The sequence below is a fragment of the Neoarius graeffei genome, chromosome 2 (assembly GCF_027579695.1).
Source record: "Neoarius graeffei isolate fNeoGra1 chromosome 2, fNeoGra1.pri, whole genome shotgun sequence".
NCBI lineage: Eukaryota > Metazoa > Chordata > Actinopteri > Siluriformes > Ariidae > Neoarius > Neoarius graeffei.
The window spans coordinates 57,937,183-57,963,255 of NC_083570.1; the positions used below are offsets into that span (position 1 = coordinate 57,937,183).

General features: G+C 41.6%; 2 protein-coding genes and 1 pseudogene across 2 annotated transcripts in view; 2 read left to right on the forward strand and 1 right to left on the reverse strand.

The window, feature by feature from the left end:
* The window catches only part of LOC132881721 (mucin-2-like), a 51,436-nt gene extending 45,188 nt beyond the window's left edge, over positions 1–6,248 (forward strand). The window contains exons 39-46 of the mRNA XM_060914519.1: positions 74–178; positions 280–320; positions 445–567; positions 1,529–1,627; positions 3,372–3,500; positions 3,998–4,037; positions 4,174–4,297; positions 5,849–6,248. Of these exons, the coding sequence (XP_060770502.1) occupies positions 74–178; positions 280–320; positions 445–567; positions 1,529–1,627; positions 3,372–3,500; positions 3,998–4,037; positions 4,174–4,297; positions 5,849–6,035 (848 nt within the window). The 3' untranslated portion in view covers positions 6,036–6,248. The remainder of the gene's footprint in view (positions 1–73; positions 179–279; positions 321–444; positions 568–1,528; positions 1,628–3,371; positions 3,501–3,997; positions 4,038–4,173; positions 4,298–5,848) is intronic.
* Positions 6,249–13,912: 7,664 nt separating this feature from the next.
* On the reverse strand, positions 13,913–14,035 carry LOC132882293 (U2 spliceosomal RNA; annotated as a pseudogene).
* Positions 14,036–17,500: 3,465 nt separating this feature from the next.
* Positions 17,501–26,073, forward strand: part of LOC132881722 (mucin-2-like) — a 75,203-nt gene continuing 66,630 nt past the window's right edge. The window contains exons 1-4 of the mRNA XM_060914520.1: positions 17,501–17,614; positions 17,966–17,992; positions 25,666–25,710; positions 25,793–26,048. Of these exons, the coding sequence (XP_060770503.1) occupies positions 17,533–17,614; positions 17,966–17,992; positions 25,666–25,710; positions 25,793–26,048 (410 nt within the window). The 5' untranslated portion in view covers positions 17,501–17,532. The remainder of the gene's footprint in view (positions 17,615–17,965; positions 17,993–25,665; positions 25,711–25,792; positions 26,049–26,073) is intronic.

Here is a 26,073-nt window from a genome sequence, read left to right on the forward strand (position 1 = left end):
CCAGCAACATGGTTTGGTGTAAATTTGTGTTTTACATGACTCCACTTTCTTGACTTTCTTGCACTCATTTCAGGATGTGATAGCAGCACATGTCCCAGTGTAAATGACCAGTGTCCAATCGGCTACACTCCTTCACTCAAAGTGCCTGAAGACAAATGCTGCCCTGAGTTAACCTGCGGTATTAACACTAATGACAAATAGGAATATTATTTTGCATCTCTCATCATAATATAAATGTTTTCAAATATTTGTTTACAATGACATGGTTTGTTCTTGCAGAGGCAAAGGAAGTCTGTGTCCATAAAGGACTGGAGTATAAGGTAACTGAGAAAGATTGCAGATTTGCTAAAATGTCACATAGAAGCTACACTATGTGTTGCATATTTTGTAGTTATAACAACCATGTCCTCTATGAATAATTCCATATTAAACTCTCTATTCCAGCCTGGTACTACAGTCCCTGTGGTTGACTGCCAGAACTGTCGGTGTACCTGGGATAAGAATCCAGAAACGAAACTGTTTAAGATCGATTGTACACCTGTGGATTGCGATGAGAAGTGTGAAACAGTGAGTTTTGGTTAACTTTCTCCCACAGTCCACATAACAATTTGAACAAATGTGTTACTTTATTGATAAACTGCTTGTCTACATATTATAGCTTCAGTTCGCTACAGAACAATGTCTGTTTTGGGTCTGAAATGAAAGGAGTATGAATATACATTGAGACTCAAAGATAATGATCATAAGGTTGTGAGTTTCAATCGTAAGCCTTCTAGCAAACCACTGAATGGTCCTTGGTCAAATGCCTTAACACTGCTAGGATTGTATCATGCCTTGATTGACTGCCACTCTGTGTAAAAACAGCTGCAGAATGAATAAATGAGTAACTGTTGTATTCCATCCCATCCAGTATGGCCCATATTTTCATGATCATATGCAAAAATAAGTCACAGTATTCTAAATTATTGGTATTACCATGACCATCAGTGCAAAGAGCAGCACAATTGGAAAAAAAATCATCTGGCTAAAACACTGTAAAACTCAACACCATGTTGTCTTTTCATACAGTTTAATGGGCTTCGCTCAAATGTGTGTGCATTCCAGCGCATTGTATTTAGTATATGGGTTAATTTCTCGTTTCTGTTATGGCAATACATTTGGCAAGTCTAATATTGTACTATTTCTGTTAGACGCATAATGATTCTATTAATTAATAATGTTTCGTATGTAGTAACGTATCAACTGATCTGTATTTTACATGAGTTCAGTACCTTCTTCATTAAAAGGAAATGCTTTTTCTAGCGAGCAAACAGATGTTTTTATGCTGTGATGAAAAACAGAATAGTGACAACTGATTTGGTCATTTGCATTCAATTGTTTTGTTTGCTATTATGCAGTTTCCCAATTTGTGCAGAAAAAAATAAATATAAGTGAATAAGAACAGTGCTCAAACAGTGGAACTGATACAATCTCATGAATATCTCTCTCTCTCTCTCTCTCTCTCTCTCTCTCTCTCTCTCTCTCTCAGGGATATAAGTATGTGGAATCAGACACTGCTGAATGCTGTGGCAAATGCGTACAGAACAAATGTATTGTGAACTACAACAGCACAGTACACACATTGGAGGTAACGATCAGAGAACATTGAGGTTGAGCCATAGGAAATATAGGATATTACACAGTTTTGTGAAGATACGAAGTTTATCTTCAAGTGGTGAATGTATATATCACAAGTGAGCAAAGCGAAACAAGTAATATCTTTTTCAGCATGAGAAGATAAACTTCATATCTTCGTGCCACTGAGTGATGTTCTTTATATTATATAGACACATCCACACAAAAAAAATACGCAAGTTAATCAAAAGAATTTGAATTTTGAACTGGTTCTCCACTTTGACAATGCATGTCTAGTCAGCAGGAAAACACTGGGAGTGATGTCATTGGAGTGAAATATCAGGAAATATAACACTCAGATCCGCGATGTATTTCATATGAAAAATATGAATTTTTCAACATGAGAAGACAAACTTCATATTTTCAAGCTAATGTGTGATTTTCTTTTTATTATATAGACGCATTCACAAACAAAAAGTACCCACATTTATCAAAACAAATCATCGATTTCCTCACGAGTGAAGACATTGGAAATTATATCCCTCATCAAAAAATTCCTGTGCTGGGATTGGCCAAGGATGGCTCCTGTGGCATAAAATAGCTCCACCATTGATTAAGCAATATATCTCATGACTCAAAAATGTATAAAAAAGATGGTGTGAGTCAGTTATGGTATATCCTGGATATACCATGAACTGATGTTGCGATTTCAAGCTATACAGCCGACTCGAATCACAGCTGTGGCTCCGCAAGCATTTCTGTATGTGTAGATCTACGTATCGTGATCATGCCTAGCGAGGCAGGCGATAACATGGTACACTGCACATGCGCAGTTCAAAGGTTGCTCCAATGTAAACAACAAACATGGATGCCTCCAGTGAGTTTATGCCAAGATTCAATCTTAACACTTTTATTTTTGAATTTTTTGATGAGGAATATAAATCAAATATACACTGCACTGAGAGGCACCAGTAATTATGGATTCTCTTCGGTGACTGGCATCGTACTGCTGCGCCCCTCACAAAATAGTACAATGCCAGTCACCTTAGAGAAGTCGTAATTTCAACCAGAGCCTCTCAGTGCATGGTATATTAGATTAATATGTCACAGTTGTAGTTCAAATGAAAAATACGAGTGGCATATTTCCCAGTAAAACACTTGTGTCTATTTAATATTAAATAATATGCAAACACTGGGAAAGTGTAAGTACAAGTGTACAAGTTATAGCTTGAACCATTCATTAAACAACTACAATATTTTATAATGATTTCTAATGGGACAAAAATAAAGATATTTTGCTGTATTTTTTAAAACTGTTTTAGCTATTAAACTGTGGGTGGTAGAAAAGGGCAACTGGACTTGCTTGAAGATTCTTGAAAACGTTTCACCTCTCGTCCGAAAGGCTTCCTCAGTTCTGTCTGACTAATAGGGAGTATCAGCTATTTATCCTCTCCTGGATCAGAATCAGAATTCTGATGACCAGCTCATCTAAGGTGTCATTGAGACATCATGTTGGTGTGGGTCACTGGAGGCTGGGTGTGAACGGCGAGTCATTTCTACCACCCACAGTTTACTATGACCTGGATGATTGAGAATCTTCACAGACATGTTTTAGCTATTAGTTACAAAAATAAAGCTGGAAAAGCAGTACTCTAAAATTCACACAAATGTGAATTCTAAGGTTTTTTTTTTGTTGTTGTTGTTGTTGTTGTTTTGAAGTATTCTGTGAGATTTTATGCATACTGGTCTATGTGCAGAATGGAAAAGTATGGATTCCGCCAAATGATGCCTGTAAGAAGTTCATCTGCACACTGATTAATGGAGAATATATTACTACTAACTATCAGATCCAGTGCCCACCATTCAACATCACAAATTGCCAGCCTGTAAGAAACACACACGCGCGCGCACACACACACACACACACACACACACACACAAGACTAACTTTAAGAGATTTGACATGCACGCTTAAATTGCATCCTTGATTAAATTAACACATAAGACAAAAATGGCAATGTAGAATATATATATATATATATATATATATATATATATATATATATATATATAATATGGGTGGGGGGATTAATCCCAAGAACGACTGTTTAATGTTTCTCATAAATTCTGCCCTCTAGAATCTATCCTGTTTTTCCATAAGTTCATAACTTCAAAAATGCAAAAACATTTATTCTTTACTGGTTCCCATCTATAGTAATAATAAGGAATTTTATTGTAGAAACAGTTGTCAGTCCAGTCATTGTTGGGATTTATAATACAAATTTGAAAAAAAGGAAAGTTAAGTATGTTTTTGTAGAAGGACTGATTATTGGGCTACAACCATACAACAGCATAAATGTTCTGGTGTGATCTTTATCTGCAGGGTACCATGCAAGTTACTGCTGATGGCTGCTGCCCAGTCTGTGAGTAGCACTATACAATAATGGATCTAATTAATATTAATGTGCATTTTGGAAACAGACAATACCCAATTATTCAACAGCTACAGTGGTTCAAGAAAATTATGGTATCGTGTGTGTCTGTGTGTGTGTACGGTAGGTGTGGAGACGAACACAGGATGTAAAGTAGAGACCACTTTTGCTTCAATCAGTCACAACAACTGCTGGTCAAAGAACACCGTGGCGCAAACACAATGTCAAGGACACTGTAACAGCTACAGCATGTGAGTATACACACACACACACACGCGCATACAGTACACATGAAATTTTAATGTATCTATATACAGTACCAGTCAAACGTTTGGACACAACTTATAATTAAAAAATGTCTTTGTTTATTAATTAAAAGACACTTCATGTCTTAAAGTAATGATGGATGTCATTTCTCTTTACTTAGTTGAGCGGTTCTTGACATAAAATGGATTACTACAGTTGTGGAACAGGGCTATTTACTGTATTTTTATTATTTACTATTTACTGGTTGATCTCAAACACATTAAGAAGGCAAGAATTTGCACTAATTAACTTTTGATGAGGCACCTGTTAATTGCAAAGCATTCTAGGTGACTACATCATGAAGCTGGTGAAGACTTTTTTTATTTCAGCCTTCATTTGTCATATGTACATTAGAGCACAGTGAAATTCTTTCTCTGCATTTAACCCATCTGGGGATGAAGCTGTGTTGCAGCACCTGAGGAGCAGTTGGGGTTTAGGTGTCTTGCTCAAGAGCATTTCGGCCATTCCTGTTGGTCCAGGGAATCGAACCAGCAATCTGTTGGTCCCAAAGTCGCTTCTCTAACCTTTAGGCTATGGCTTCCCCTGATAGTGATGTAGATAGATAATGCCAGTCGTGTGCAAAGCGTCATGGTAAATGGTGACTACTTTGAAAAATCTAAAATATGAAACATATCTTGTTTTTTTGAACACTTTTTTTGTTTAACATATAATTCCATATAAATGTTCCATCTTTCATAGTTTTGACGTATTCAGGATTGTTCTTCAATGTAGTAAATAGTCAAAATACGAAAAAACCTATGCATGAGTAGGGGTGTCCAAACTTTTGACTGGTACTCTATGAGGAATTACAAACAAAGGAGCATGCTAGAGGAGAATAATACACCTTGAGGTGATGTTCCATTACTACCCAAGAGTATAACGTTTTTCTAAAACAGTGCATCTGAAGTGTGTTATTCCACTTATACTACAGTGATTTGCCAATGACTACAATTTTTTACTTAATTATTGAACACCATGTTGTGCTTTTTGACAGTTGATAGTTACATTTAATATTGTGGAACGTCCATGAGACAACTTGGTTCCTGTTAGCACTTGAATTATAGCAGTTATAAACAGTCAGTCTCTGACCAGCATCTCCTTTGCCCCTATGTTGAAGTTAATGGGACAAAAAAAAATGCAGCTTGTCATTTTACTAAGAAACCATAAAGCACAAACTCCTCTATAATTAAGACATTCCCATACTGGGAAACTTTACAAAGCACTATGGCAGCTACAAAGTGCTCAGACCTGTGACTCCTAACAAAAACACTTCACCACGTCAATAATACAAGTTCCATACAAGTTCCTGTATATGAGTTGTTGCTGTAGAAACAATAACATATTAAATTAAACCTAATATTACCTCTGTTACAGATGGGGTTACTGTCCAAGCCATGCAGTTATACAACAATAATATACACCTTCTGACCAATCGGATTTGATCATTCAATCATGCTGCGGTATTTCATACCTGTCTGTCTGTCTGTCTGTTACAGGTACACTGACGTGAGTTCTTCAACTTGTAGCTGTTGCAAAGCGAGCCGCACTAGTTGGCGCACAGTGGATCTGGAATGCCTGAATGGAGATATAGTACCCTACCGCTACATGAATGTGGAGGCATGCAGCTGTGACCAGACTAAATGTCTTGAAGGAGGCCAGCAGCAGCAGCAGCAAGAGGAGTAGGAGCAGCAGCAGAAGAAAAAATTATAGGAGATACTCCTATGATGCAGTGCAGCGTCAGACTCCCTTAAGGATGTCTGCATTTTTCTCTCAGATATTTAGAAAAGATTTCAAGTGCTTTATCATGCTTATTTTCAAATGTGTCTTTTAAAGCACCGCTTTGCTTTTCAATTCAAATATATGTAACTGTTTAAATAAAGTGCAATATTAAAAGTCTTTGGTTTGTTTTTGCTCACTTGTGATCTGTAAGACTATTTAATATGAAGAAATAGCATCAGTTATGGTCTGATTCTCTGTTGTAATTCACCGTGCACCAAGCAGACATCAAGTAAACAATATGGTAATATGAGTGAGATGGGTTCACTTTAAAATTCGACTGTTTCCTTTGTGATAACTAGCAAATATTAAGTACAATATTACAGAGATTAAAGCATTCATCCACCAATGATATGTGAAAATATCATTATCACATATGTAGGTGTCAGGTGTCTCATCTCATCTCATTATCTCTAGCCGCTTTATCCTTCTACAGGGTCGCAGGCAAGCTGGAGCCTATCCCAGCTGACTACAGGCGAAAGGCGGGGTACACCCTGGACAAGTCGCCAGGTCATCACAGGGCTGACACATAGACACAGACAACCATTCACACTCATTCACACCTACGGTCAATTTAGAGTCACCAGTTAACCTAACATGCATGTGTTTGGGGGAAACCGGAGCACCCGGAGGAAACCCACGCGGACACGGGGAGAACATGCAAACTCCACACAGAAAGGCCCTCGCCGGACCCGGGGTTCGAACCCAGGACCTTCTTGCTGTGAGGCGACAGCACTAACCACTACACCACCGTGCCGCCCGGTGTCAGGTGTACTACAGTAATAATCTTCTTCTTTCGGCCATTCCCGTTAGGAGTTGCCACCGTGGATAATGTCCCTCACCTCCTCCTATGCTCCGTATCTTTTTCTGTCACATCAGTTGTCCTCATGTCTTCCTTCACCACATCCATAAATCTTATCTATGGTCTTCCTCTTTTCCTTCTACCAGGCAATGCCATCTCTGGCATTCTTTTCCCAATATACCCTGGATCTCTCCTCTGTACATGTCCAAATCATCTCAATCTTGCCTCTCTCACTTTGTCTCCAAGCCGTCCTACATGTGCTGTCCCTCTAATATACTCATTTCTCATCCTGTCCAACTTTGTCACTCCCATTGAAAATCTCAACATCTTCAACTCTGATACTTTCAGTTCAGCCTACTGTCTTTTTGTCTCCAAACCATACAACATCACTGGTCTTACTACTCTTGTACACTTTCCCTTTCACTCTTGCTGGTACTGTTCTGTAACAAATCACTCCCGACCCTCTCCTCCATCTATTCTAACCAGCTTGCACTCTCCTTCATTTCTCTTCTGCACTCGCCATTACTTTGTACAGTTGACCCCAGATATTTGAACTCATCTGCTTTGACCACCTCTATTCCTTGTAGCTGTACCATTTCACTGTTCTCATCGTCATTCATGCACATCTACTCCATCTTACTCCTCCTGACTTTCATTCCCCTTCTCTCTAGTGCATACCTCCATGTTTCTAAGTTTTATTCCACTTGCTGCCTGTTCTCACAACAGATCATATCATCTGCAAACCTCACTGTCCATGGGGCCTCTTGCCCGGTGTCTTCTGTCAACCTGGCCATTATCATTGCAAAGAGGAAAGGGCTTAGGGCTGAACCCTGGTGCAATCCAACATCTACCTTAAATGTCTCCGTCATTCCCACTGCACATCTCACTGCTGTCACACTGTCCTCATACATATCCTGCACCAATCTCACATACTTCTCCACCATTCTTCAGTTCCTCATGCAGTACCACAACTCCTCTCTTGGCACCCTGTCATATGCCTTCTCTTAATCCACAAACATACAATGTCACTCCTTCTGGACTTCTCTGGACTTTTCCATCAAATTCTCAAAGCAAATGTTGCATCTGTAGTACTCTTTGCTGGCATGAAACCATATTGTTGCTCACGTATCTCTACCTCTCCTCTTAGCCTAGCTTCCACTACTCTTTCCTATAACTTCATGCTGTGGCTGGTCAACTTTATTAGACTTAAACAACCATTATTGTCATTCAGTATGCAACAAGTGCACACTAAATGAAATTTTGTTGCAATTTGGCTCAGCACAGAAATAAATATGAAGTGTATAAAATAAAATAAAATAAAATTAAATTAAATTAAATTAAATTAAATTAAATTAAATTAAATTAAATTAAATTAAATTAAATTAAATTAAATTATGCAGCAGCAAAAATATTATAAAGTGCAATAGTATAAAGTGACCTGTGGAATTAGGAAATGTTCAAGTTATAAATAGAAGTTTAGAGTTTGAGTTTGGAGTTCAGCAGTCTGGTGACCTGGGGGAAAAGCTGTTACAGAGCCTGGTGGTCCTGCACCTAATGCTGTGGAACCTCTTTCCAGAGGCCAGAGGGGAGAACAGTCTATAGTGAGGGTGTGAGGGGTCACTGATGATGTTTCTGGCTTGAGACATGCAACGCCTTGGTGCAATGTCCTGAATGGAGGGAAGAGAAGTCCCAATGATTTTCTCTGCTGTCCTCACCACTCTCCTCACATTCTTCCAGTCAGAGGCACTACAGCCTCCACACCACACAGAGATGCAGCTGGTTAGAACACTCTCTATGGTGCTTCTGTAGAATGTAGTGAGGATGAGCGGGGGTAGGTGGGCTCTTCTCATCCTACGCAGAAAGTGCAGACGTTGCTGTGCCTTCCTGACCAGTGACGCAGTGTTCACAGACCAGGTGAAGTTGTCTGTGATGTGCACCCCCAGGAACTTGGTGCTATTGACCACCTCCACGGCCGTGTTGTTGATGAGAAGTGGAGCGTGGCTGGGTTGGTTTTTCCTGAAGTCAACAATGATCTCTTTAGTTTATGCCTCTATAGTTACTGCAGCACTGAACATCACCTTTGTTCTTGAATATTGGTACCAGTATACTTCTTCTTTACTTCTCAGGTATCCTCTCACTTTCCAAGATCTTGTTAAACAATCTAGTCAAAAAGTCAATTGCCATCTCTCCTAAGAATCTCCATGCCTCCACTGGTATATCATCTGGGCCGACTGTCTTACTATTTTTCATTCTCTTCATAGCTCTCCTTACTTCCTCCTTGCTAATCTGCTGTACTTCTGATTCACTATCTCCATGTCAGCCAACCTTCTCTCTCTTTCATTTTCTTCATTCATCAGCTTCTCAAAGTACTCCATCCACCTTCTCAACACACACTCCTAACCTGCTGCTCATCCTTCCCAGCTTGATCTCGCTGTCGTGCTAATTGGTACAGGTCCTTTTCTCCATCCTTACTAGCTAACCTTTCATGTAGTTCATCATACGCCTTTTCCTTTTCCTTTGCCACTGCTCTCTTTGCTTTCCGTTGCACCTACTTGTATTCTTGCCTGCTTTTTTATTTCTCTTTTTATGCCAGTTTTGTTTTGCCAATTTCTTCCTCCTTATACTCTCCTGGACTTTCTCATTCCACCACCAAGTCTCGTTGTCTTCCCTTCTTTGTCCAAGCACCTTCCTAGCTGTTTCCCTCACCACTTCTGCTATAGTCGTCCAATCATCTCGTACCTCTTCACCCAATGTTTGTCCCACCATATCCATAAATTCTGAATTACAATCTTCCTCCTTCAATTTCCACCATCTGATTTTTGGTTTAGCTTTCTCTTTCTTTCTTCCTTTTTTATACCTCTAAGGTCATCCTCCTAACGACCATCCGATGCTGCTTAGCTACACTCTCCCCTGCTATCACTTTGCAGTCTCCAATCACCTTCAGATTGCATGTCCGACATAAAATATAGTCCACCTGAGAACACTTTCCTCCACTCATATGTTAATCTATGCTCTTCTTTCTTCTTAAAGTATGTATTCACTACAGCCATTTACATCCTCTTTGCAAAATCCACCACCATCTGCCCTTCCACATTTCTCTGCTTCACTCTGTACCTACCCATCACCTCCTCATCACCCCTGTTCCCTTCTCCAACATATCCATTTAGGTCTGCTTCAATCACCACTCTTTCCTTTTTTTGGTATCCTTTCAACCACTTCATTGAACTCATAATATTATATAATATATATTAGATTGGCGAACTGACAGATGGAGAGATCCTACAGAGAGGTCCTCTTGCATGAACTTGAAGAGTTACCCTTGTTGCATTGTTCTGTCCGGAGAGGTACGCGATGCCAATGCTCCCTTTTGAACCTCCGGCCCCAGCTCCGCATTCTCCGGAACCACCGACACCAACGCCACGGGGACCTCCTCGTTCCAGAGTTTGAGCAGATTGAGGTGGCGCCCCACCCCTGTCCATTCGCCTCACCTCATAGTCAACGTCCCCGACTCGCCGTGTGACCTCAAAGGGTCCTTGCCACTTGGTGATCAATTTGGAGCTCAATGTGGGCAACAGTACGAGTACTTTATCTCCCAGTGCAAACTCCCTAAGGCACATACCCCTGTCGTACAGGCGGGTTTGCCGTTCTTGGGCCTGCCGCAAATTCTCCTGGGTTAGGTGTGTGAGTGTGTGGAGTTTTGCGCTCAGGTCAATAACATATTGAATTTCATTTTTACTTGGTGAAGGTCCCTCCTCCCAATTTTCTCGCAGCACATCTAGAATGCCGCGCGGCTTACGCCCATATAACAATTCGAATGGGGAGAACCCCGTGGAGGCTTGGGGGACCTTTCGCACTGCAAATAACAAGGGTTCGAGCCATTTATCCCAATTACATGCGACCTCGGTTACGAATTTTTTTAATTATATTTTTGAGGGTGCGATTGAACCGTTCAACTAAACAGTCTGTTTGTGGATGAAAAACGCTGGTGTGATCAGCTTAATTCTGAATAACCCATAGAGTTCGTTCAGTGTACGTGACATAAATGAGGTGCCTTGGTCAGTCAGAATCTCTTTTGGGATTCCAACTCGGGAGATGACGCGGAAGAGCGCTTTCGCAATATTGGGTGCTGAGATATTGCGAAGAGGCACTGCTTCTGGGTATCGCGTTGCATAGTCCACCAGAATTAAAATAAAGCGGTACCCTCATGTTGACCGATCTAATGGCCCGACGAGATCCATCCCAATTCTTTCGAACAGGGTCTCGATTAATGGGAGAGGGCGCAAAGGCGCTTTTGGAATGGCCGCTGGATTTACTAACTGGCATTCACGGCACGCCGTACACCACCTACGGACATCGCCGCGAATCCCTAGCCAATAGAACCGGGCCATTGTTCGGGCTAGTGTCTTATCCTGCCCTAAGTGTCCAGCCATGGGATTAAAGTGAGCCGCCTGGAATACCAATTCCCGGCGGCTCTTTGGAATCAAAAGCTGCTTGACTTGCTCTTTAGTCTGAGTGTCCTGCGTCACTCTGTATAATTTATCCTTCATAATAGAAAAATAGGGGAAGGATGGGGTGGCGTTTGGCTGGAGCGTTTGACCATCGATTACTCTCATTTGGTCAAACGCATGCCGCAGAGTCTCGTCTCACGACTGCTCTAACGGGAAATCCGCGAGGGATTCCCCGAGAGAGGGAGGAGGAGCCTGCTGCTCCTCACTCTGACACGGAGATGACGTAGACGGCTCTGTGACAGCTGCTCCCGCCAATGCCACACCGGGACCTCCCCCTGCTGAACTACGGCAGGACCCACTCTTCACGAAATGGCTCATTAACTCCCCGAATCCCGGCCAATCAGTCCCCAAAATTATCAAGTGGGTGAGGCGAGGATTAACCGCCGCCTTTACTCTAAATTTTTCCCCTCAGAAAAGAATGTGGACCGACACTAAAGGGTAGCTGTGAACATTCCCGTGCACACACAACACTTTCACCCCCTGTGCTCCCCCCAATGCCTCATCTTGCACCAGGCTTTGGTGAATTGAGGTCTGATTACAGCCAGAGTCCACCAATGCCTGATATGTATCCCCTTGGATACCACCGGTATGCGATACGCTCCAGCCCGATCAAGGGCGGCTCCTGGCGCATTGGGGATCCGAACCACTGCGCCCACTTCCACTGCCAAGCACTGCTGTTGGAGGTGGCCTGGCTCCCCGCAGCACCAGCAAACCGGCCTGGGCTTCCTCTCTGCACCGGCATTCTGGGGCTCACTCACCTGAGGTGGGGAAGAGACAGACACAGAAGGGAAAAATGGGAGGGCACCGTGGGTTCGACGGGCCGGCTGGGATGGGGCCTGCCCCCATCTCCGCAGTGGGGGAATGGGGTGAGGACGAGACACAGGAGGAGAGGGGGAGAGAGAGAGAGAGGAGAGGGAAGAAGAGGATGTCCGCTGTCCTGCCATCAGAACAGCCGCCAAATGGTCCTCCGCCAGCTCAATGGCCTGATCCAGCGACGCCGGGCGGTGGCACTGGACCCACTCCGCGGTCCCCTCTGGTAGGCGGGCGATGAACTGCTCCAGTACGACCTGATCGATGATTCCCTCAGCATCGCGGTTGTCGGCCCTCAACCACCGCCAGCAGGCGTCCCGGAGCTGCTGGCCAAACGCGAATGGCCGGCCAACTTCCTCCAGGCACAGAGCGCGGAAGTGCTGTCGCTGCTGTTCAGGGGTGCGCCCCACCCGCTGGAGGACGGCCCGGCGAAGGTCCGCATAGACCAGCCGGCGGTCGGCGGGGAGCGGTAGCGTGGCCAGCTGCGCCTCGCCTGTTAGCAGGGGGAGGAGGCACGCCACGCGCTGTTCCACCGGCCAGCCCGAGGCATCTGCTGCCTGCTCGAAGAGTGTGAGGAAGGCCTCGGGGTCATCATTCGGGCCCATCTTAGTTAGGGTGCGGGGAGAAGGGCCCGCGGCGATGGAGGTGGTGGACCCCGCCGACGCGAGGAGGTGCCGGAACGCCTGTCGATCTTCCTGCTGCGCCAACACCAGGGCCTCAAACCGGTGCTCTTGCTCCTTCCGGAGGGCGACTAGCGCCTGGAGCTGGCCCTGCTGGGCCGTGGCGAGGGCATGGACCAGGTCTGCAAAGGGGGAGGACTCCATAGGGCTGTTCTTTTCCTGTGCTCCGTCCCGGGTTTCAGCACCACTGTGGCAGTTCATATGAGTGGGAGGAGCACAGAATGACGGCAGGCCAGAATTAAGTTCAAAAACTCTTTTTATTTTCAGCTTTCAGCTTGAACACTCTCCCAGCCACACATGCACGCACGCACACACACAAGTCGTCTGGTTGGGGAGAGAGTTCTCCCTCTGCTCTCGCTCTCTCTTTAAATAGGGTGCGGTCACTGGGGAAGACACACAAACACATGTTAATAGACCTCAGGTGCAGTGATTCTGTCACTTACCTTCCCTGACTCTGCCCTCCGGTCACAGACCGATGCTTGACCACACCCCTGCTGCCACACAGGTTTTCAGTGATTTCATGGTTCTTTTTCTAGGTAAGGAAGATAGTACAACACTTCATTGAACTCACTCCAGAATTCTTTCTCCTCCATTTTGCACCCCACTTGAGGGGCATATGAAGAAAAGAAAGAAAGAAAGAAAGAAAGAAAGAAAGAAAGAAAGAAAGAAAGAAAGAAAGAACAACTTTATTCATCACACACTTGTGAAATTTTCTCTCTGCAGTTAACCCATCTGAAGCAGTGAACACACGCATGCAAGCAATGAGCACACATACATACCCAGAACAGTGGGCAGCCATGCTAACAGCACCAGAGTTACTCCATGCTAACAGTTGGGAGTTAGGTGCCTCGCTCAGCCCAAGGCCGTCCCACATTAACCTAACTACATGTCTTTGGACTGTGGGGGAAACCGGAGCACCCAGAGGAAACCCACGCGGACACTGGGAGAACATGCAAACTCCGCACAGAAAGGCCCTCGCCGGCCGCTGGGTTAGAACCTAGAACCTTCTTGCTGTGAGGCAACCGTGCTCACCACTACACCACTGTGCTGCCCAACTGATAAGAACAGATACTATACTTGATCTTAGCCAAAAGACCAAGAAGCGATATGTGCTGACAATGTTCTTCATCACCCCTTCAATTTCCAACTTCACACTCATCACTCTGTCACTCATTCTCTTTACCTCTGAGACTCTCTTTACCTCTTTCTATGCTCACATTCCTTCTGAATTCTCTTTCCACCTCTCTTTCTCTTCCTTTTCCCACCAGTAGCACAGTTTCCACTCGTACCCTGCTGGGAAACAGTTCCAGTGGAGGTTGTTGTTAACCCGGGCCTTGAGTGATCCACTTTGAAAGTCCTCTTCTTCATCATCCGCATAATTGATTTGGCATGAGTTTTATATATATATATATATATATATATATCACATCACACATCACATTATCTCTAGCCGCTTTATCCTTCTACAGGGTCGCAGGCAAGCTGGAGCCTATCCCAGCTGACTACGGGCGAAAGGCGGGGTACACCCTGGACAAGTCGCCAGGTCATCACAGGGCTGACACATAGACACAGACAACCATTCACACTCACATTCACACCTACGGTCAATTTAGAGTCACCAGTTAACCTAACCTGCATGTCTTTGGACTGTGGGGGAAACCGGAGCACCCGGAGGAAACCCACGCGGACACGGGGAGAACATGCAAACTCCACACAGAAAGGCCCTCGCCGGCCCCGGGGCTCGAACCCAGGACCTTCTTGCTGTGAGGCGACAGCGCTAACCACTACACCACCGTGCCGCCATATATATATATATATATATATATATATATCTTTCTTGGTGGCATGGTGACGTACCATAGCATTGCAGTCACATGTTGGGTTTGGCATCTTCTCTCTGTGTTTGTTTGAGTTTCCTCTAATTTCCCCAGAAACATGCATGTTGGCTGCAATAAGTTGTCCCTCGGTGTGAATGTGCATGTGCTTGGTGCCATGCAATGGACTCGTATCCCTTTGACAATGTATTCTTGCCTCATGTCAAGGGTTCCCGAAACAGGTTTTGGAACCACAAGAACCAAAAGTCTTACTATAAGAACCAAAAGCCTTACTACAAGAACCAAAAGTCCAGCAATTCTGGATACATTTTCAGAGTTTCGTCTCAGCAGCACTGGCAAAGATGAGGTGACAAATCTTTCCATTACAAGTGTAACGGGTGTGTGTTTGGGCATGAAGGAAGAGGACTCGAGATGCTGCTTTCCTGTATTTATTTTCTCCCTGCATAAGACATCAACATAGATTATAAATCTTCTGTCTCTTCCTTCCTACACCTCTGCTCCCTCAGCAGAACACAACAGGACTGTGAGGGCAGAGGGGTGGGGCTACAGAAGCCCAGGAGGAACGAAAAGGGCAGAGTGCAGGAGGGTAATTAACACAGGGAAAATTTATAAAATAATGGTAAATGAAAATAACTCATAGAGATAAAATTCATAAATACTCAAAATAATCATAAAATGATAAATAAAACTTACAAATACAAATTGGAAATAATATTTAATAAAGTGCATTTTTAACTCTGTTACACAAGCAAAAGTAATACTAATAATAATCCCAGTGTTTCCATCAGCTTTAAGTCTTACTCTGTTTCTACAGTGCATACTTCTTTTTTTAAGAAAAGGGGTACTGTACTGCATTTACTGGACTTATACTTTTATAAAATGCATGTTTATCTCATCTCATCATCTCTAACTGCTTTATCCTGTTCTACAGGGTCACAGGCAAGCTGGAGCCTATCCCAGCTGACTACAGGCGAAAGGCAGGGTACACCCTGGACAAGTCGCCAGGTCATCACAGGGCTGACACATAGACACAGACAACCATTCACACTCACATTCACACCTACGGTCAATTTAGAGTCACCAGTTAATCTAACCTGCATGTCTTTGGACTGTGGGGGAAACCGGAGCGCCTGGAGGAAACCCACGCGGACATGGGGAGAACATGCAAACTCCACACAGAAAGGCCCTCGCCCGCCGGCCACGGGGCTCGAACCCGGACCTTCTTGCTGTGAGGCGACAGCACTAACCACTACACCACCGTGCCGCCCTGCATGTTTATCTATGCAATTAAATAGAAACAACTAAGCACAATCTTCAGATCAGTAGTCAAGTGCCTTAACCTCTGAGCTCCACTTCCCCCAAACAGAGTTGTATATTGACAAGGAAATTAACTCAGGCCTCCTTCATGGAGGCAATAATTCTACCATTGAGCCACTAATTCTTATATTACGACCAAAATGCATTGCTATACACTGATATTTACATATTTATATCACAATAATAGCACTTAGTCATATTTAGTTGACAGATGTGAATGATCACCAAATAAGTTATATTTAAAATAATTCACACAGTGTGAGCAAATGAATAAATGTACCAACCAGAAATGGTAAAGTAAAAGCCTCAATAAAACCAAAAGACATTTTTTTATGATTAACATTTTTTTATTGTTTCTTAATCAAAATACACACATATAGACTTCCCACCCTAAGCCCTGCAACTTGTCATCACCATACACACACACACACACACACACACACACACACACACACACACACACACACACAAAATTTACCTTGGTTGTAAACACAAATACCAATAGCATATGCATTGGAAACCAATACTTAGAACAAAACCAAACCCAGCAAACATATCAGAGACAGTTCTCTGAGTTGCGATATCCTTCCTGGCAGCTTGAACCCGTCTGGCCATTTTCCTCTGACCTCTCTTATCAACAAGGTGTTTCCACCCATAGAACTGTCACTCACTCAGTGTTTTTTGTTTTTCACACCATTCTGTGTAAACTCTAGAGACTGTTGTGTGTGAAAACCCCAGGAGATCATCACTTTCTGAAATACTCAAACCAGTCCATCTGGCACCAACACCCACGCCACAGTGAAAGTCACAGAGATCACAAGTTTTCCCATTGATATGTTTGAAGTGAACATTAACTGAAGCTCTTGATTTGTATCTGCATGATTTTATGCATTGTGCTGCTGTCAAGGGATTGGCTGATTAGAGAACTGCATAAAAACAGCAGGTGGATGGGTGTTCCTAATAAAGTGGCCAGTGAGTGTACATTGCAAGGAGTTAAAGACTTTGCTTGCCTAGTCAACAACTCTTTGATAGAGACATCATTTAAACACTGTGATCATATTGTGTTTAAAAGCCATTTTCTTTCCTCTTTAAAAAGTATACAAAGAAAAGGAAGTTTTATTATAGATCAGTACTTCTTCTTTAGAAACAAACTTGCATACCTGTTTTTGTATAAGAGAGTGATTCGTGCACCATCTTGTGTTAAGTAAAACGTTTATCACTCAGGCATAGTTTGATGAAAGTTTACTTAAACCATGTTTGATATCAAACACAAACTTGTATATGGTAAATATTTATTTTTATATACTGACTGGATAAGTAATTACAATGTTAGCTGTTACTCCACCCTCATCAGCATTCAACCAGATCAGTATGGTGCATAAAAGCCATTTTCCTGCAGAAGTACGACTGAGAGGGGGTTGAGCAGCGTTTTACAGCAGTGGCCTGGCATCTATGGGATGTGCAAAGATGTCACAATTATGGCTTTTGAGTTGGCTAACAATAATAACTGGACTACAGTCAACGCAACAAACAGGTTGGAAAGGTTATGTAGAATTTAACTATGGCTTTCCACTGTTATAATTTCTGTTATGCCTGATTGAAACAATCATTTCTGGTTAGAATAAAATTTGCCATGTGCCACGAGCAGTGCTTCCTTCTTTAGGGTTGAAAAGGATCCTACACTTCTGAAAGCAAAGAAATCAACTGTATTATGTATATTTCAGTGTAACGTATTTAGTATATATTTTTCTGTTTGGTTTCTTTTTCCTGTCTGTATGCAGAGGCAATTGTTAACATATCAGTGTATTTAGTCATTTGGGGTTTAACGATTATGTATTTTTTTAAATCATTCTTCTTCTGGAACCTCCTGTGCCTCCTGAAATAGAAATGATGACACCGACAATGATACCAGGTATGCAGTTCAATGTACAGTATATCATATAATTGTATTAATATACAGTAGATAAGATTGATTCTATTACTTAACTTTTGATATAATGGGCTTTTGGGATTGAAAAAAATATCAGAGGATAGAAAATGTTAATTGAAAATGCAGATCATGTTTTTTTTTTTTAAGGATATAACCAAAGGATGTCACATAAATCAATACTTTAAAAAATAAACAAAAAGAAATAGACAAAAAATATGATACTGCAGTATATAAATGAGGAGATGGCAAGCATTCAAATTAACATCTCATAAAGAGTTGAGTATAGAGTCTAGGTGTTAAAATACAGTATTTTTGAATGCATTCTAGTTGTAATTATCACATTATTCACTACACATGAGGCTTCCAACTCGTCATTCAGTGTTTTATAAAATACCACTTTATCCAGCACATATTATTGTTTGAGTATGTGCTCATGCTTTCTGGATGAATTACATCCAGAAAGCATGAACAGTTATCGCCTATAATTATAGTTCAGAATTTTACCCACTTAAAATTTCCTTAAGATAAGCAATGCCTTCAGTTAAGATACCGTCTTGTCTGATCTCCTGAATGAGGAAAAAAATTTCAGAGATGTTATATGGAAAATACTATAAGTTAATTTATAGTTTCATTTATGTATTTAATATTGTCCTCTAATATTAGCCTCCATTGATATTCCGTAGTTATTTCAGTGTAAGTACAGCACAAAACATGAATTTCAGCATGACGGGAGACCAAATGGTCTCCCAGTGGCCAGATTTGGTCTCCTAGTCAATGCCAAACCAGCTTCACTGGGAGACCAAATTTTAAACCAAGTTATGTCTTATCATTTGGTTCAATCAGTTGCAATTAATTAACCAAGTACCATGTAAGTATACATTTAACAAGGGAAATGAAGATCTATGTTATAAGATATACACACAAGATCATGTTGGTTAAGAAAAACAAAACTAAAATTTGGTTACTGAGATGGCTGATGTCAGAATCCGATGTCATTACTGTGTAACTTTGAGTGTCTTTGACATAACATTTGTGCTTGGTAATTGCTCTTGATAGCTGTGTAGTCACTGTAGTGTGTTTGTCTGTATGGTGATTGGTGAACCATTTTGCATCACAGAATATGCCGCAGCAGTGCAGCCGCATGGACTCTGGGGCCTGTGATTGTATTGCCCAGACCACTTGGTCTCCTAGTGGAAAATCCTTAAAAAATGCTCTGCATATTATGGTTAGATCAAAGTGTCAAACAGTGGCATTAGACTTCATATCGCTCCAGAATAATACACTTAAGTCATGCCTATGCCTACTTTTTATGGCAACCTCAACCCTGCACATGCAAATCCAGACTAGCACATACATTTGCGGTCAGTTTACATACACTCATCAGGAACATGAATGTCATAGCAATATTGGGCTTTAAAGGTGCCCTCCCACCAAAAACGTTTAATACTGGCTCTTTTTGAAATACCATAGTTCACTCCGAGTTGCATATGCATGCTGCATGTGAAAATGTAATTCTACCCCCATTCCCTGTATTAGCCTATGAAAGAAAATAGTCGGAAAAACAAGCGGATCAGAAAAAGCCACACGATCTTACGTCACTTCGTAAATTAGTATTCATGGCCTCGCCCACCTTGGCTTGCAACCGCCCACGGGAAGGAAGGTCGGATTTAAGCGCGAGGAGAGACAGCAGAGCCAGTGTTGCCAGATTGGGTGGTTTTAAGTGCATTTTGGTGGGTTTTGAACATATTTTGGGCTGGAAAACGTCAGCAGTATCTGGCTACACTGAGCAGAGCCCATCTCGTCAGTAGCTAATGAAGAGGACCTATCAGCAAGTTGAAAACATGTCTGAACAAGTTCGTGCCTGTGTTATTTGTGGCAGTAACACATCAATGTTGCATTTCTTGCCCAAGATAGAAGAGGTGAAGAAGAAATGGTTGGAATTTATCTTTGGAACACCACCAGCAAAGTATAATGCAGCGTTAGTACTGTGTTCTAATCATTTCAACCACAGTGACTTTTCAAACTTCGGTGCCTTCAGTAGTGGTTCTGCTTCGAGGTTGTTTTTAATACCTGGATCTGTACCAACCACCAGCTCTAAGTAAAACATGAACTTTTTGTTCCAAAATAGCATGTTCATATTCTCCACGTTAGCATGCATGACATGGTCACAAGCTAGGCAGGGATGAGAGTTTTCTGCTTTTTCTGAGTAAAAAACGACCTTTTTATATTATGCCAAATCCGTTGAGAATTTTTTTTAATTAATTTCGGGGGGTTGGGGTATGTTCCTTCATGCTGTTCAAACTTTAACTCCAACGATGTTTACACATTATTTGTAAGTCGCCATCTTTAGTCTTGTTTAATCTCGTTGAATGTGATGTAAAATTCGTGTTATCTACATTGTTATCAGCAGTTTCATGGATACTGCCATTTTGGATTTGGCGCGGTGCACTCTGGGACCGTTTGGGAACAAACAAAGCATCCCATGTGAGATGTCAGCCTACGCAAACTTGTTGTAGACGTTGTGTTAGTAATTAAGTCATAAAAGCCTCGTACTCATTTGTCCTGCCAGTGTGTGTTTTACTCCTAGAGTGAAATGGGTGGTGTTGATCGATGTGCAGTTTATAAATGCAACAATGATCAACGGTATAAGGACAGGTGAGCGATATTATGAATATAATAGTACTATACTGTGGAATCAATTTTGTGCCAAAATGTTCATACAATACTTTTGAAATATCAAACAAAAATGATAAATCAAAATTAAAAAAAAAAGAGTCAATTTTTTTAGACTGGCAAACAAATTATTCATGTAATTGTGCAAAATATCAGTCTATTACTCTTCAGAAACCTTTTATTTTTGTTCCGTGTCTTTCTCAGTTTTGTTTGCCGTAATTTATTTTGGTTGCGATTCCAGCTTTCTCGTTTGCGCTCCCTGACTTTTTGCTTGCAGTTTTGGCACAAACTTCACGTGTGGGCGGGCTGTCCAGGAACGCATTCCCATTGGCTAACTTGTGTTTGACTGACAGCTACGCTCAGCCATTCCCCCGGAAGCTGTTGCGGCCATTTCCTACTCGGATTTTGGCGGACTGTTTGACGAGTGACCGATCCATTGACACATTATGCAGGTGTTTCGTGGCAAGTCAAATGTTAGACTTAGCTCCACTACCCAATATAATAGCTGTCTTGCTAACGTTAAACACGCCTGCATAATGTGCACTGCTGCAACACATACAGCACATTTGTCCCGTCTTACACTTTGTTGAATTAATTCAATATCATAGTCGCCACTGAAGTCCACTCGATCCTTGTTTACCGTCAATGGATCGGTCACTCGTCAAACAGTCCGCCAAAATCCGAGTAGGAAATGGCTGCAACAGCTTCCGGGGGAATGGCTGAGCGTAGCTGTCAGTCAAACACAAGTTAGCCAATGGGAATGCATTCCTGGACAGCCCACCCACACGTGAAGTTTGTGCCAAAACTGCAAGCAAAAAGTCAGGGAGCGCAAACGAGAAAGCTGGAATCGCAACCCAAATAAATTACGGCAAACAAAACTGAGAAAGACACGGAACAAAAATAAAAGGTTTCTGAAGAGTAATAGACTGATATTTTGCACGATTACACGAATAATTTGTTTGCCAGTCTAAAAAACATTGACTTTTTTTTTTTAATTTTGACTTATCGTTTTTTTTTTATATTTCAAAAGTATTGTATGAACATTTTGGCACAAAATTGATTCAATACTATACTACGTGTAGACTATAGCCATAATAGTATTATAATGGTATTATTATTAATGTTTTAGTATCATCGGTCAGAGGGGACTTTATAAACATGACATTACCATGGTTTACCCTTTAGTTGAAATTTTCGGATAAAGGTTGCTTAGTTTAGACTCTACTGTACATTAGGCCTCAGGAGTTCGTTTCAAAAATGGTGATTTAAATATAGGACCTAGGCTTGTTTCATTTGTTGAAAAATAGGTTAACAATAAGTGAATGTATAAGTTATTATCAATCTTAAGTTTATTAATCCTATTAGACTGTAGACCTATAGATCTGATCTAAATCAAGACATAGATAACACACTTACCTGGAAGTACAGGTAAACACAGGTGTGCCCATAATCCTATCTTTTTTCACATGTGGCACATATCTGAGCTATGTTGATCTGAGCCAAGATATTGAAATTTACAGTGGGGCAAAAAAGTATTTAGTCAGTCACCAATTGTGCAAGTTCTCCCACTTAAAAAGATGAGAGAGGTCTGTAATTTTCATCATAGGTACACTTCAACTATGAGAGACAAAATGAGAAAAAAAAAATCCAGAAAATCACATTGTCTGATTTTTAAAGAATTTATTAGCAAATTATGGTGGAAAATAAGTATTTGGTCAATAACAAAAGTTCATCTCAATACTTTGTTATATACCCTTTGTTGGCAATGACAGAGGTCAAACGTTTTCTGTAAGTCTTCACAAGGTTTTCACACACTGTTGCTGGTATTTTGGCCCATTCCTCCATGCAGATCTCCTCTAGAGCAGTGATGTTTTGGGGCTGTCGCTGGGCAACACGGACTTTCAACTCCCTCCAAAGATTTTCTATGGGGTTGAGATCTGGAGACTGGCTAGGCCACTCCAGGACCTTGAAATGCTTCTTATGAAGCCACTCCTTCATTGCCCAGGCGGTGTGTTTGGGATCATTGTCATGCTGAAAGACCCAGCCACGTTTCATCTTCAATGCCCTTGCTGATGGAAGGAGGTTTTCACTCAAAATCTCACAATACATGGCCTCATTCATTCTTTCCTTTACACGGATCAGTCGTCCTGGTCCCTTTGCAGAAAAACAGCCCCAAAGCATGAGGTTTCCACCCCCATGCTTCACAGTAGGTATGGTGTTCTTTGGATGCAACTCAGCATTCTTTCTCCTCCAAACACGACAAATTGAATTTTTACCAAAAAGTTCTATTTTGGTTTCATCTGACCATATGACATTCTCCCAATCCTCTTCTGGATCATCCAAATGCTCTCTAGCAAACTTCAAACGGGCCTGGACATGTACTGGCTTAAGCAGGGGGACACGTCTGGCACTGCAGGATTTGAGTCCCTGGTGGCGTAGTGTGTTACTGATGGTAGCCTTTGTTACTTTGGCCCCAGCTCTCTGCAGGTCATTCACTAGGTCCCCCCGTGTGGTTCTGGGATTTTTGCTCACCGTTCTTGTGATCATTTTGACCCCACGGGGTGAGATCTTGCGTGGAGCCCCAGATCGAGGGAGATTATCAGTGGTCTTGTATGTCTTCCATTTTCTAATAATTGCTCCCACAGTTGATTTCTTCACACCAAGCTGCTTACCTATTGCAGATTCAGTCTTCCCAGCCTGGTGCAGGTCTACAATTTTGTTTCTGGTGTCCTTTGACAGCTCTTTGGTCTTGGCCATAGTGGAGTTTGGCGTGTGACTGTTTGAGGTTGTGGACAGGTGTCTTTTATACTGATAATGAGTTCAAACAGGTGCCATTAATCCAGGTAACGAGTGGAGGACAGAGGAGCCTCTTAAAGAAGTTGTTACAGGTCTGTGAGAGCCAGAAATCTTGCTTGTTTGTAGGTGACCAAATACTTATTTTACCGAGGAATTTACCAATTAATTCATTAAAAATCCTACAATGTGATTTCCTGGATTCTTTCCCCCATTCTGTCTCTCATAGTTGAAGTGTACCTATGATGAAAATTACAGGCCTCTCTCATCTTTTTAAGTGGGAGAACTTGCACAATTGGTGGCTGACTAAATACTTTTTGCCACACTGTATGTTTTTATTTCTTTTCAGATTAGTTATCAAAGATCATGTAAAAGAACTTAAGTGGCATTCGTGTCCTATCAAGTGGCGTCCTTTGTGGCTGCGTTTGATCAACCGGAGTGACCTAAAGATGCTATCAGACCACACAAGAGTTTGCCATGCTGCCTGGTTCAGGCGTTTGTTTGTCCCCAAACGGTCCCAGAGTGCACCGTGCCAAATCCAAAATGGCGGTATCCGTGAAAAGGTCCATTGGTCAAAACATCGATGTCGAGACCATAATAGGCAATCAAAACAGTTTTTACAAAGGTACCCACATTCTTTTTTTAAGTCACTTGTTCATTTTATTCATTTTTGTTCAGTAAAAACCCAAACATTTGTTGAATTTATTTTATTTCCTTGCGTCGCACATCAATGACGTCTGCACGCGGTATTTTTCCTTTCGCGGTTTGTTCCTTCTCTCTCGCCGTAGTAAGACACCCACATCCGCTTGTTCTGACCCACTGGAGGTAGTGTCACAGTGCTGTTAGCCAATCAAAGGTAAAACGTTTACATGTCATGAATATTAATGAGTAAGAGCTGAAATCCTGTCGTTCTCCCGCCACCCACTCCTCCACCAAACTAGAACAGCCTGAAACAGGAGAACCACAGCTTTTTTTTTTTTTGCCAAAACCGGCTCACAGGGCATTCATTCATACTAGAGATCACTGCACAATTAATGAAAACACGATGCAAGGGGACCTTTAAATGATTTCATTGAACTGTTCTTTTTCTGGGGAAGAACAATTTTACAGCATGCATCTTTAATATAAAAAATAAGAATTTGGTGCACAAGTGTTAATTTATTTTGGGTTTTCTGAAATTAAAACTAGAACAAAATTACACATGCAGCACACTTAATATTTGATTAAGTGTCCCTTAGCAAGTTTCACTTTGACCAGAAGCTTTTTGTAGCCATGGAAAAGCTTCTGGGAGAATTCTGGTTAGATATTTAACCACTCTTCTTGATAGAATTAATAGAGTTCAAATAAATTTGTTGGTTTACTGGCATGGACACAACTTTAAAGCACAGTCCACATATTTTCGCTAGGATTCAGTTCAAGACTTTGGGAAGGCCATTCCAAAAGTTTAATAATATCCTGATTTATCCATTCCACAACCAGGTCATTGTCCTGTTGGACCACCCAACTGTATTCAAGTTTCAATTGTCTAGCTGATGGTTTGAGGTTATGCTGAAGAATTCTGAGATAGTCCACCTTCTTCAGTATTCCATCCACTTTGTTTAACCATGCTTAACAGTTGTTGGGGTTCAATGCCTCATCTTTTGTCCTCCAAACATACCTCTGGTCATTGTGGCCAAACAACTCAATCTTTGTCTTATCTGACCATAACATTTTCCTCAAGAAGCTGTAGTCAATTATGATCATTAACAGCAAGTTAAGAGGCCTTTGCCTTGGCAGGTTAAAAGACATTTCAGAACTTTCAGCACCACTGAATTAATAATCTAGTTGGGTGCATGTATATTTTTGATCATACATGATTTCAGAAAATCCAAAAGAAATGAAAACTTGTGCACTAAATTCTTGTTTTTTTTATCTATTAAAGACATACGTCATACAATCATTCTGACACATAACAAGAACAGTTGTAATTAATCATTGAAAGCCCAATATTGTCATGACATCCAAGTCCATGATGAGTGTATGTAAACTTCTGACCTCAACTGTAAGTGTGCATAATCACACCTCAGGTCTGAATAATTATGTGGGTATTAATTTGTAACTATGCAATTCTGAATACAGCCCTCAGTGAGCAGTGTTACAGTAATATATACAGCAACTGAATCATCCTTCTATTTTGTTTTCCATCTAAGTGTTTTTGGAGACACAAACGAAGATGATCGTTAGCAATGCTGCAGGTAAACATTTCTGTTTCTTCCAAAATTCCACAACTGATTGTCCAAAGCAATGTAAAATTTAACCCAAAGAAAATGTTTATAGGTGCTGCTCATAATGGACAGATCTGCAGTACTTGGGGAAACTTCCACTTCCATACATTTGATGGTAATTTCTTCCAGCTGCCCTACACCTGTAACTACATACTTGCCACCATGTGTGACAGCACCCTCGCTGATTTTAACATCCAAATGAGGAGGGAATACACTGATGGCCTTGCTAAAATGAGCTCTTTTACCATAAAGCTGGAAGGGATCGTAATTATGCTTTACCAAGGCAACCTTACCATCAACAATGAAGTGTGAGTACTTTTGTCACTGCAAAGA